Source organism: Ascidia mentula, chromosome 5 (assembly GCF_947561715.1).
Source record: "Ascidia mentula chromosome 5, kaAscMent1.1, whole genome shotgun sequence".
In the NCBI taxonomy this organism is placed as follows: Eukaryota; Metazoa; Chordata; class Ascidiacea; order Phlebobranchia; family Ascidiidae; genus Ascidia; species Ascidia mentula.
The window spans coordinates 21,109,043-21,122,362 of record NC_138570.1 but is presented as its reverse complement, the minus strand read 5'-3'; the positions used below and the strand labels follow the sequence as shown (position 1 = coordinate 21,122,362).

The 13,320-nt window shown below is 38.4% G+C and overlaps 2 protein-coding genes and 1 pseudogene across 2 annotated transcripts; 1 reads left to right on the top strand and 2 right to left on the bottom strand.

Moving 5' to 3' along the window:
* Positions 1-594: 594 nt before the first annotated feature.
* On the bottom strand, positions 595-4,843 carry LOC145903206 (ankyrin and armadillo repeat-containing protein-like; annotated as a pseudogene).
* A 322-nt stretch (positions 4,844-5,165) lies between these two features.
* On the bottom strand, positions 5,166-7,063 carry LOC145904027 (uncharacterized). The gene is made up of 3 exons (XM_082992242.1): positions 6,938-7,063; positions 6,641-6,824; positions 5,166-5,351 (listed from the first exon to the last, which is right to left on the bottom strand). Exons 1-3 carry the CDS (start codon positions 6,995-6,997, stop codon positions 5,188-5,190), a joined length of 408 nt encoding a protein of 135 aa, XP_082848368.1. The 5' UTR covers positions 6,998-7,063; the 3' UTR covers positions 5,166-5,187.
* Positions 7,064-10,731: 3,668 nt separating this feature from the next.
* Positions 10,732-12,507, top strand: LOC145903204 (procathepsin L-like). Its single transcript, XM_082991270.1, has 6 exons — positions 10,732-10,752; positions 10,926-11,150; positions 11,207-11,383; positions 11,756-11,924; positions 12,023-12,164; positions 12,384-12,507. The coding sequence occupies exons 1-6, from the start codon at positions 10,732-10,734 to the stop codon at positions 12,505-12,507; spliced, it is 858 nt and encodes a 285-aa protein (XP_082847396.1).
* Positions 12,508-13,320: the final 813 nt, after the last annotated feature.

Below are 13,320 nucleotides of genomic sequence, written 5' to 3'. Positions count from 1 at the left end.
TGTATACGCCAGATTGAATCAAGTTGATGTACATTTTGCATGAACGAGCAATATTCTATATTGCAAATATTCGGTTGGAAGCCAACAATTTATTGTAGTAAAGCTACTCGATTTCTACAAAAATTTAAGTTAAATATGCATATGTCTAACTTTGTCAAACATTCTTTACTAAGTACACACGATGCAATTATGAGTAAAAAAATGTTACATCAGTGGAAGAATCTGGGATGTTCACAGTTTTATAAATCTCACAAAACGTGTCACTTCAAAAGGGAATGCAAGAACATAAAAAAACAGCATCTAACAATATTTCACATAATACAGGAAGCATACAAATTTTCACAGTGAAATATTTACAAACTACACGAACTTGTCGCGCAACTGCATACAATGTTTTGAACCTGACAAGAAAAGAAAAACAGGAAACTGTTGTTCTGAAATAAGTATAACAAAGGAACAGAAAAGTTTTATTTGTTTGTAGAAACTTTTCTGTTGGCCGGGGAAATCGAACGTGCTCTCATCGTCCGGTGAGCAGCTCTGAAAAAATCCACATTTCAGTGTTCCTGTATTTTAACGCACACTACGAGGCATTTCCTACTCGTTAACATGTAAGGTGTTTCCCCTCGTTTGCGCTGTTTGAGGTCTTGACGGCCCTGAATAAACAAAGGTTGATATTTTTATGATTGAAATAAACCCCAGAACTTTTGCTGCATGAAAGCTTGTGTCTAAGCTCAGTAGAATGTACGTTAACACAAATTATAACGAACTTACTCCTCTTTTCTTTAACAATCGGCAAACCGATGGTCGCCTGTCGTTTAAACTCGGCTACAAACTCATCAGACACTTTTCCATCTTCACCCAAATTAACCGTAAGAGTGACACAAAGGCCTTCAGTCGCTCTGCATGACGTCATCAACTCTCTGCTCGCCGTTCGGTTGAAAGATAAATATCCTAAAAATGTCATCATAAAGTTTAAACCACGTGGAAATAGAAAAATGTCAATATAAAATCTGTCAATACAAATCACCCAAAAAGTCGAATATATATTTCAACACGTACCTGCCATTGCCACTACGTCATCGTTGACGTCATCGAGGAAGTTGACGAGCGTAATGACGCCTCTAGCAGAAGATTCGACAAGGGAAGTGTTTGTTATGATGCGAGCGAGAACAACCAGCTGTTAAATACACAACTTCTATAACTTAAAACCACTTCCTCCACGATTTCGTTCCACACAAGGTTTATATTATTGCATGAGGTTTTTATTCATCTCACAAAGCTGTCTAAGATACAAGATATTTCTTTCCAACTTTACCTGAAAAGCTGCGGTAGTTTCAAAAATCGGATCCTTGCACCGAAATAACTCCTCAAACGTTGTGAGGCTCAAACCACCCAAGCGTGAAATCCGTTGTTGTTGTTGGATTCGGTTGAATGCGAACATGGTTAGTGCGGATACTGCTTGTAATTTCTCCGCCTTAAAAAGAACAAAACATATGCTTGTAAAAATTACTTCCAATTCGTTCACACATAAACTATGCACACGCAATTAACTTTATCGCCAATTATTTGTACGTAAATTTCAATAGAAAGTAAATACCCTGGCTTAAAGCAAGCTTCGCAGATTCAACAGGAGTTGTGAGAAACAAGTAGTAGAGGTGGGGATTACCCACCCGGTACTGTATATTGAGCATTCTTTATTACATCACAAGGGTTTTACAACAAACCCACCATACTGGGCGAGTTGCAGACTTGCAGAATAATTTCGAATCCGAATCCGTCCAATTCGTTCAGTTTGTCTTCGTTCTCCTGACAACCGCTAACAAGACACGATAAACAATGGAGAAGATCGACCTTTAGAACAAACATCTTTTGTTTAATCGCGACTCTATGACGTAATTTCTGGCATCGCGTCACCTGCATCTTCTCGTCACGTGACGTTTTCCACACTCTGTTGACCAGCAGCTCAATGGCGCCCTCTTCGGCAATTGTGAGTTGAGAGTTCTTGTTGTTTATGTGGGCTACACCTGGACCGATGTGAAAATAAAGTGAAATAATAATAAACAAATTTATCAAAAACAAACTTTAGGAAATTCACTGATTTTACAAACACAAAATATTGCATTCTGAACGAAACCAATATTTTCAAATAGGTAAAAAAAAAACACCAGACGTTCAAGCTCCCTCTAACGCTTTCGAAAACAAAAAAGCTTCACGCGCAGCCATTGTCGTTATTATAATACCTGAAATGCACGTTACAGAGGTAGGAAAAATGGTCACGCACCAATGCACATCTTGTTAATAGCGTCCAGTGTTCCCATGACGACTTTCCGACTGGTTTTCCCCAACCTGAGCAACCGGATGAGCGGAGGGATAGTGTTGTCACGTGACAAACGCGCCTGACTCGATGAACTTTCCAGCTCCATGCTGCCACCGCCTGGCAACCTACAAACGAGTCAATACATTCCAGCCATTGACATCAAAAAATCGTTTTGCTAAAATATTCCGCGAAGAATCTTTTTAGCAACAACTTCCACTGATTGGGATCTTGTGTTTCCTGAACTCATTTTGTTTTCCGACATACACTGTTTCATTTTTAATATTATTCGTTTGTTTTGTTTCAAATATTAGAAATAAAGCAACTTTTTACCGATCAACTGAAGCGTGTCGGATTTGCTGAGTAACATGTCAATTATTTGACTCGTCCCGATTCTGCGAGCAATTGCTCTCTGCTGCTCAGGGTGGTGACCGGCCAACGACCACAGTGCGCATGCGCCGCGTTCCTTCACCTCATCCGACCAAATCTGTTACGAAAATGACAGTTGATGGAAATCTTTACATTGGGTTGATTAATGTTTTTTTTGCAAAATGGAAAGAAAAAATCAAAAAAATGCCGGAAAAGAGTTCCACTAAAAGTCACAAGGTTTCAATGAGAAATTCTTTAAACTAGACAAACTTGATTTTTGTAACTTCATTCTCTACTTACTTGAAACAGACGACACAGAGCGGTCGGAGCTTCTTCTAACGACGCCTCGTGTTGGGCTGCCTGGTTCCCTCTAGTGATGCATCCAACAGCAAGCGCAGCTTTCATCTGAGCGGGAATGCAATGACCTCGCAATATCGCCACCAGCGGCACTAACACTCCGATTTGAACAAATTCGTTCTGTGTAAAATCTTTGGATAAATTTTTAACTTTCTGACATTTAGGAAACAACAAAAAAGACCAATTTTAATAGTTCAGTAAATCTTTTGTAAAAACAACACCGGCCAAACAAAATGATTACTGCAAGCAATATAAACAACGACTTCACTTCTTGACTGAAAATATTCAGTTCTTCAACAGGTGCAAAATCCCACAAGTGTGGATTAATATTTAGGTCACAATTCACAACAAGCTTCATCCCCACACCCGTTATACCTGGTTGTCCTGGTTGTCATCGCAAACAGCGGCAATCGCGTCAGCAGTCGCCGTCTGAAGCGAATCGTCCTTCACCGTGAGAAAATCAACCAGGAACCCGGAAGCTCCACACTCCATAATTCTCCGCTGGATCTCGCCCGCACCACTCGTGTCTCCCCGACAGAGTGAAGCCAGGGTGTTGATGACGTTGACAAGCACATCCACAACCTGGAACAATACAAGCTGGAAAGTTACAATTACCTCAAATCCCATGGGAAGTATACGACGGACGTGAGGCATCGGTTTTAAACCAACCTTGCAATAAATTTAATCCAGAATTCCCCTCCTGTATTTCTGACTCACGTCAACTTGGAGGAGTTCAACTAACGGCCGGATTCCACCATGTGCGGCGATGCGTGACGCGTTGTCATCCACGTGGGCGAGATCCGAGAGAACGACAGAGGAACGCGATTGAATCTCGCATCTAGATTCCAGATCCTGGTTCTCCGGATCAAGATCGTGGGATGCCATGGGTTTTAACAGAGAAATAAGAGCTGCGAAAAATAGTCCCCGATTGAAAAGAAACAAGTCTGACCAATCGACGGCATATTCAATATATTTTACACTTAACTTAATTAAATGCTGTACGATAAGCAGACATTGCACAAATTACATAATTTTTACGCAAAGCTACTGTTTTTACGTGGTTTTCAAAAAAATATTGAACAGATATTTAACTACGATTTCTATCCTGACAAAAGTGAAATATTAACCACGTGACTTAACACCTACTTGGAATCGCGACAGCGTTCGCAATCTCAACTCTGACGTCATCCTGTTCCGACATGAGGCAAATAACAGAACAAGCGAGTGATCTTATGGGAGAAGTCGTCTCGTCTTCCAAATCCTTCCCTAAACCTTCAACACAAATGTTCACTGAGTCCTCGACCACAAAGTTTTGGGATTTCTGGAGTTACAACTTGGACTCCAACCCCAAACACACACTCAGTGCATCCGCGTAAAGATTTAACGAAGCTTATTGCGGGAATAAAAACGTTGCAGCGACATCTAGCGGCAAACAACACACGTCTTTTAGTGAGTGCCAGCCAGGTTTAGTGGGTGTTTCGACCATTAGGTCTCATCCCTGCAGCTTTTGGGCCAGTGACGAAACAGCCGGGCGAACACCACGCACAGTCGCCAGGATACCTTTAAATTTAATTTACCCGACGAAAGACATGTGTCCACATTGACCACAGTTAAAAACGAACCAGAATCAAGGGACATGGTTCCTGACTTGGGTCTTTTTCTTGCGCTCCGGAGCAAATTAACAAGAGGAGGAACTGCATCAACCGCCAACAGAGGGCGCCAGTAAGTCGGTGTGCGATGAAGCAGAACCTCGAGGCAACGAAGCGAAGCGTCTTGGCGGGAAACGAATTGGCATTCCAGCATTTCTTAAATAGAGAATTTGTTTTTTGTGAGGTTACAATAATGTTAGGGAATAATAAATAAATAAATTGTCACATTTTCCACACACAGAGTTTTCGACTTTTTCCGAAAATAAGCAAAATTTACACAAATTTACAACATACAACCGATGAAACCAAAGTTCCTAAAAGAGTCATCCACCCTGTTATTAAATTGGTGAATACATACGCATATACACAAAGCATCGTCAGCGTAATTTCAGTATGTCATGGTGCTATTACGGAACCAGTGACGTCACTTACCAACTAATGCTGGCCACACGTTTAAACTTTCCTCGTCATCACCATCCTTCCTCCCCTCCAAACTAATCAAATAATTGATGACGTCAGTGTGGTAACTGAGGGCTGCTCTTTGCACGGGACCGTCATTGTTGACGTCACGCGATCGCACGGTGGCGCCAGACTTGATGAGAAATTTGAGGCAATCGTGCGCCCCACTTGAGACAGCAACGAGCAGTGGTGTAGCGTTGTCCCTGTTTCAACAATATTGGTGAAGGCGCTGGACGTTATATCAAGCACAAAAAGCCTGAACGGAATTCATGGCAAGGAGAGTCAGGGTTCGAACCCCCGTGTGGTAAAAAATCAGCAGCTGTTTTTCATTAAATTCCCATTTTCGTGACGCATTTGTTTCATTGATGACGAAATTAGCAGTGGTTGGATACCGGGTTAGTTTAAATAAGTGCATATACACAGGGATGAGTCAGACCTAACCCGAATATCGTACGTGGAATGCGCTCCACTCAGATTGTAACAACGTCGCTAGGAATCACACACCTGTTTATATAAGAATGTCCCTGTTTCTTTTGAGACCAATTAGAATTGATGACGCAACTCTAGCAATATATGATAAATGTGCGGCAAGTTGAAAGTAAAAATAAACTAGGTTGATATATACTGGTTAGTACAGTAATTATGGATGTGTGTTAGATCTGCGGACACATGCATGCACTGTTTCAATCTATAAAGGTCTCATCAGTGCAGCTGGTAACTGTGACAACTTGGATACTGACAGGGACACAGATTTTAACTTCATGGTGTCTGTGGTGTAAGTGTGCATGGTAGTCTACAAGCTAGCCCAGTGCCACAGTCACACCAAACTGCACTTATGAGACCTTATAGAATGAAATATTGTGTGCAAGTGTCTGCAGTTCTCATGGATTCTTATGGCTCTTTACTGCTTGTAAGGAAGAAACACATTTTGTGCTTGTTTTGTATTTGGACCGATTCTGTTTGAAGTCAGAACACTGCACTTCATTATATATTTGAAATTTAAGCAGGTTTAGTGCATTTTTACAACATGTTACAATATAAACTTATTGATGTTTGTTGTTTAAACAAACATCAGCTAACTATGTGTTAGGACTAACATGTTGATGACCAGGTACTGTGATCATGTCAAATATTAGGTTTAGTGAATTATGTCAACTGTATGATTTTATTGGGTGATGACTAGCAACATGTTACAATATAAACTTATTGATGTTTGTTGTTCAAACAAACTTTTGCCTGAATACTCAGGGTTATAGGATGAGAAATTCTTACCACAAACAAATCAAAGTTTGGGTCAACTTCTGACATTGTAAATGCAAGTTGAATTATAACCACAATTACTTTAATCATAATCACAGCTTTGTTTTCACCCCAAACTTATTGTACCTAATTTTTGCCTTCATTTTAACACATACTATAGGTTCAAGTATTTTCCCATGGATCATCATGAGATCACAAACAAAAAAACAGAAATTTGTCTTGTTAGACTTACCAGAAGCAGTGTTTCCACAAATTATTTGAGCAGTTGGTTGGGATTTGAGAACTGCAAATAAATCATTAAATGAAGTTGGTTGGATCCATGAAGTTCCACCATTAAATAATTCAAGCCTGGTTGCTTTTTGTTGCGCCAACTTTCGTTTGTTGCATTTTAAATAACAAAAATCCTTTTCAAGATCCTGAGAAACAAAAACTGTAAAATATTTCTCGAGATACAATGTTGTTTACTTAAAGTATTTGTTGGTAACAGAAAAGGAATCAGGAAGTTTGTACAACTTAATGCATGTTGTACCTCAATGTCTGAAAATTTTTTCAGCAGTTTTGGGTCAGCATCTGTTGCAGAAGATTTCATTGCATCAAGTATGGGACGATATCCTGTACAACGACAAATGTCTCCATCAAAACTATCTTTGCTCGTTTGGAGTTGGATCTTCTGATAAAAGGCTAAAAAGACAAGAGAGTTACTTTATGGTTTTATTGGCAACTACATATAAACATGCATACTGCAATGATTTAATATAATAAGCACAGTTGTGTTTGAAAGGCCAGAAAAACATACTCTGAATAACTCACCACAAATTTTCTGTGTATTCTAATTTATAAGCGAACCTGTACATATTCATCACGAAGCCAGGAGTGCAATAACCACACTGTGAACCATCAAACTCAGCTACACGAGTTTGTATTGTATTGTAGCCATCTCTTCGTGACCCAAGTCCTTCCACAGTTGTTACTCTGCACCCGTCCACTGAAGCAAGCAGGCTGAGACACTTAATACATTTGTCAATACATAAATTTTTTTTAATATGCATTTTTATGTCAAACACAGTAAAATTAGTTAATGAATAGGAAGCATCTGCATATCAGTTATGATTAAACAACAAACCAAGACATAGAGTTTAACTTTTAACATTCACCAAGTTTACAGTTTCTATCTTTCCAGGAGTTTTCTCCATGGCAACCATGCAACATCCACATCCTCCCTCATAACACATCACTTTTGTTCCAGTGAGTCCTGGTTGTGATCGGAGCCATGAGTTCAGGCTCATCATCGGATCCACATCATCAACTGAACAAAGCAAACAGGTTTACAACAACTAATAATTTCTACTTCTATCTTTAACAAACATGTCCACATTTTTTGTGTTATCTGTTGCCAACAACTAAAATTAACTAAATAAAAATGCATTAAAAAGCTAAAAAAAGAAATGCAGAAGATTTTTGCATATAAGCTTCAACAAACCTGTATACAGTTGTCCATTTACATGGAATGATATTGAGGTGCTTGTCACTGTACCAAGTATAACCACCGAAAGTGGATGCATAGAAAGTTTTGTCCCACGTATTTAAGAAATTCCTACAAAATCTTGTTGACAAAAAATGCTCCATCGGTTTTGTATTAAAATTTATAACCTTTTACAATGGGGTTGAGAGATAAAATATAAAAAAGACAAACCACAGCAATTAATTCATGGATGGATCCCGGATTGGAAAGTTTGTTTTTTTGCGCGGATTTTGTTTTTGGCGATCGTTAATTGTGCAGACGATCGCAACGTTTTTTTTGTATGTTAGTGCATTACAGACAACTATGGAAAGCAAGTAGAAGTTGCAGAGTTGTTCGTAAAAATTACAGAGTCAAATAAAAATATGAGTAAAGTGATCGAAAAAGTGGTCAAATATGAAATACTGCCAAATGCAAAAACTGCCTGCAAGAATTTGTCAGAAACAACCAATCTGGGGGCTTACCTATCTAACAACTAATTCTAAAACAGACCACACAAAAACATGATGATAAATCTTGATATAAATTTAAAATTAACGTGAAAACAAACTTTCGCAGGTCTGGTAATACACAAAAGCTTTCACAGCATTGGAATTAAACTCCGCTGGTGAACTCTCTGCGACGCTTAGCTGAAAAGTCATCATTCATTTGTTTTTCTGAGTTTCCATTTTTTCCTAAAAACGTGACTTGGCACTGGACAGATAGGGGATTTCCCAATTTGTTAAAATAATGACGTCAGTGTTTTTTTGATGATCAGAAAAGGTTGTGCTTCAGGGGCCGTTTTCTGACGCCATAAAAATTTAGGGATTTTTGTAAGGCCGTAATTTCATCTGTTTTTTTTTTTTCAATATCAATACATTTTCCAAACAGAAATAGAAAAGAATTTTGTGTCCGAAGATTGCGGAACCTTCCCTTCGCGAAACATAGACTGTACGTTTCAAGTTACGCCTCAACTACTATGCAAAATGTAACGGTTACGACCCACTGAAACTAAACACACCCTCTCCTCGCAACCAGCATTCAGTTGTTTAAGTGTGTAGTAGTTTGCTGATTCACTGAAGATTTGTAAGGGTTAGTATTTGTTACTAAGATTGTTTTTTTACTGACTTCGCGAGCAATCGGTAAAGAAAACCTGAAACTCTGGCTTATTGTGAGGTGGACAGGTTTCTACTTTCATATTGAACTGAGAAAACGTTATACGGAAACCTATTGTAGAAAATGTTGATTTTTCGTATTTGTGTTACGCTTCTTAAACCAAACGCTTTCCAAGGTCCTCAGGACGCTGCATTACCGGCTAACCACAAGCCTGTTCCAGCACAACGGTTTTTCAATCAGATTAAATCTTGTTCATAAAACTTTAAAATACAAGCAGGCGAATAACGATCCACAAAGCAGCCTGGCAATCCTCTTTTAGTGTCTCGCGTTGGTCCCGTTTCTATCTTTTATATCACTCGTCATTGGCCCAACCGTGTCACGTGAGAGAGAGGGAGTTAGCGCTGCGATATAAAATCAACGTGCGGTGACTGGTGCGTTCGAGACAATTACGTAAATTAAAATATAAATTAACATAAAAACATTTAATTAAGTAGGTGGAAGGTTTAAGAATAAGAGGTGAAAAAACGTGGCGTAAATGAATACGTGATATAATAAAGCGTGAAAACTTGGAAAGAAAACGTTAAACGAGTGATCGCAGGTTCTTTTGCGCTACATTTGTGGAGTTAACTTTTAAGATAACCAGTTATCTGCAGACAGTTGTGCACACGTTTTCGATCTATAAGATCTCATCAGTGCAGCAGAACAGGAGATGACTGACGACGGTCTTGTCGACTAACCAGCCACATAGACACTATTTGAGTTGTATGTGGAGGTTAAATATAAACATCACATTTTATGATTATATTTGCGATCAATCAACTTACCAACGTTGGAATTCAAGGATGTAATTCAATGGTTCTCAAACTGTTCGTCGGGACGCCTCTCAAACTGTTCGTCGGGACGCCTCTCAAACTGTTCGTCGGAACTTGAAACCCAGCCTTTCACAATAATCAGTGCGTCACACGTACTGTGAATATCTCCAAATGCGTCGCACTTATTTGTTCTTTTACTTATTTGTTGCCACACCGAGATTCGAACCCACGACATCCTGGGGACGAATCCCGATCGCTTTTTTTGTTTGTATGACTCGGGTGCTTTAACCGAAGTTTTCATTAGATGTGCTCTCCAGCGACACCTATCTAATCAGCCACAGTCATTTCTCATGACGTAACAGCAGTCGGTTTCGCTTTGCAATCAATTGTTTTGATCGCGCAGCGTTAAAATGAGTTGAAAGCGAGAAATTGGTAAATCATGTGTGACGTCAAGCAAGTTGCAAATGTGGAGACTCATAGTTTTATGTACGGTTGTGAATGCGTACAAATCTGTTGTATTTGAACAAGAATTTGTATGTTAAATCTTATATGTTACTCACAGCAGTAGTTGATTAAATTATTCCAGCAAGTACTTAGTTATTTATTACAACAATTAAAGTTAATTAGCTAATCAAAAACATTGATTTGTTTATCAAGTGTAGTCACCACGTATTGTATACTATTGGAATGTGACTGCAGCGTATATACAGAAACTTATACGCAGCAAAATGATGTAACCCATAGTATATCCTGGCGTTGAAATGGTGATAACTTATCATACACCGTTATCATGTTAATACATACTGGCATTTTTATGTAGTCATAACTTTTTTATTTCAACGTGCTGAGCCTGAACAATGTTTGGCGATCTTGATGATGACGTAGATTAAGTATGGAATGAGTGGATCGCAAAATACAGTAAGTTTATTCCTGGTTTCAACCAAATTGCTTTAATAAATTTCATTCTTATTTTACATTCATTTAACATTTAGAGTTATGTTGCAGTTATTTCGATGGTTTGCGAAGCCTGTTAACCTAATGATTTCCAACTAAGTTTGAGTAAACGTTTGTTTAAATACATTTCAACACAGAAAAACGATGAACTCCCATGGATGGACGATCGGAATGTGGCAGAATGTTACAGACCGCCCTTGTTATTCGGGGCATCGAAAATGTGCGAAGAACCTCACGAAACTGAACCAGATGTTGGCATTGAGGAACCCAACCCTGAAAGTATTGACTGGAGGGACAAGGGTTGTGTAACACCGGCGCAAGACCAAGGAACTGAGTTGCCCGCTTGCTGGATATTCAGTGCAGTAAGTGTTAGTAACAAATGCCTAACTGGTATAACTACCATGATTTAAATATGCAGGTGGCAGCCGTTGAATCCCATCACAAGATAAACAACGGGGAATTGATCAAACTTTCTGAACTACAATTAGTTGATTGTGACAAAAAGGGTGGAGGAATTGGAGATCTGGAATGGGCGTTTGATTACATTCGAAGGAATGGACTCGTTTTTGAACATGAATATCCTTTTATTGGCAAGGTTTGTTCAACGAAAATCCATTTTTAATATTAAACAATAATTGGATCTTCAGTGTGCTTTTTACCTCATAACATACTTCCCATAGACGTCCATTACTAAAGTACCTTGTAGATTGCTGGAGTTACAACGTAACCACCACTAAAGTACTTAGTTTCAGCAAATAAGAGTCTTAAAAAAAGATACGTTTAATTGTATCTTCCAGTACTGGTTAGTTTTGAGAAACCAAACATGGAAATTAGCAAAACTTATTAGGTTGAACCATTGAAATCGAAATTTACGAAAAGATCTTCGTAAACAAAAAGTTACATAACTTATTGCATTATGATTTGGTGAAAATATGTGTACGACAATTTGTGCTGTTACATTGGACAGAGAACACGATGCAGAGATGGACCCTGCAGACGTATCGGAATCAAAGGATTCAAGAAAACAAAAGAATGTGAAAAAGAACTTGAAAATGTGGTGGCGAAAGTTGGGCCGGTTGCTGTCAGTTTGGTTGTTTCAAATAAATCCAAATTCCACGCTCACACCAACTATGAAGGTAACTATTTGAAAACAACTTCTTATAACTTAACTGTAAATAAATTTGCCATTTTGCGAGCAAATATTAAAAATCATATCAGTGTAATGAATTTTCAGACATATTTTATGATCCTGATTGGGAAAAAGGTTTAAATCCAACGAACGAAAACGCGTTACGTCACACAGTGTTGGTCGTTGGTTATGGAAAAGATCAGAGCAAACCACGTGGCGAGGACAAGTACTGGATTATCAAGAACAGGTAAACCATCATATTTTTGTGTAAATGCCATGAAGACAACATGTTATAAACCATTAGTTACCAATGTGGAACAAAACCAAACTACAACAAATCAGCAAAGTGTTTATCGTTTTTATCGTGTACAATTATACCTCAAATATGATACATCCTTGTTGGTAAAGTCTTTAAAAACTTCTTACAAATAATGTAAAATTTCTCAAATTGACAATATTTGCTCAGTTGGGGAGTTGACGATGATTCGGGTTTCAAGAAAATTTCCAAAGATCGAGACAACAATTGTTCTGTTTCCGGACAAGCAATTTATCCTGTTGGCGTGGGTTGCTACTCACCAGAGGAAAGCTAGACCACAGTTAATAAATGTCAACGTGCCAAGAAGAATAAAAACGTAACAAGGACTCGCATATTTTGACTAAAATAGTAAAATAGTTTTCGATCAGACCGACCACACTTGAAAAGCCCGAGACGAAGCAACCAAGATTACGTTGCCATGTAATTTGCTGGTGGATTGTTTGTTGGTCGTTTGCATAGCGCCAGTTTTCCTGTGTAAAGTTTAACCCGGTTTTCCAGTAACTGAATGTCTTCTGTTAAATGCTTGCTGTGAACAATCTTTTTTCAGAACCTCTAAATCGTCACCCCTCTCACTAGTATAGTGTGCTTTTATCAGTCTCAGCCTCTACCACTTAACCTAATAGTCTTCGCTTTGTGTGTTAACTCTGTACTTGTATACCGAAAGTGTAGTTGTTAATGCGTGTGTCTAATTATTTGACTAACTTTGTATCAATGTAGTTTTGATGAAATAATAAAGATGTATGTAGTGTAATTCTCCGCATCAGGTTTTCAATTAAACTCAGGTAAAGGAACAACATAAGAACCCACGTGCGACTTTATGTCAAATGTACTGAACAAATATGATTTCCCAATCAAATTCTACTCGAGTTATATGAGATTTATGTATCGCAAAATTGGAGAACAAATTAGAAAAAAAATGCAGCGATTAAAGAATGCAATTCATCATAACGTAATTAATAGTTTGCGTAAATTCAATATTATCAAGTGTACATAAAACTAATATCAAAGGAGCAAAAATCCATGTTTAATATTTGCATCCAAGTAATAAATGCTTAACTGATTGGAACCGGGGGCACCCTGGGGTTGT

What these genes read in the sequence shown, in the direction of transcription:
- LOC145904027 (XM_082992242.1), bottom strand. Translation starts at nt 6,997, where the DNA reads ATGAAATCTTCTGCAACAGATGCTGACCCAAAACTGCTGAAAAAATTT. An exon ending in AAAAATTTTCAGACATTGAG is followed by an intron (nt 6,825 to 6,937) that starts GTACAACATGCA and finishes TTTGTTTCTCAG; the next exon opens with GATCTTGAAAAGGATTTTTG. An exon ending in TTGTGGAAACACTGCTTCTG is followed by an intron (nt 5,352 to 6,640) that starts GTAAGTCTAACA and finishes TTGTTGAAACAG; the next exon opens with GGACAACGCTACACCACTGC.
- LOC145903204 (XM_082991270.1), top strand. Translation starts at nt 10,732, where the DNA reads ATGAGTGGATCGCAAAATACA. An exon ending in TGAGTGGATCGCAAAATACA is followed by an intron (nt 10,753 to 10,925) that starts GTAAGTTTATTC and finishes ATTTCAACACAG; the next exon opens with AAAAACGATGAACTCCCATG. An exon ending in AATATCCTTTTATTGGCAAG is followed by an intron (nt 11,384 to 11,755) that starts GTTTGTTCAACG and finishes TACATTGGACAG; the next exon opens with AGAACACGATGCAGAGATGG.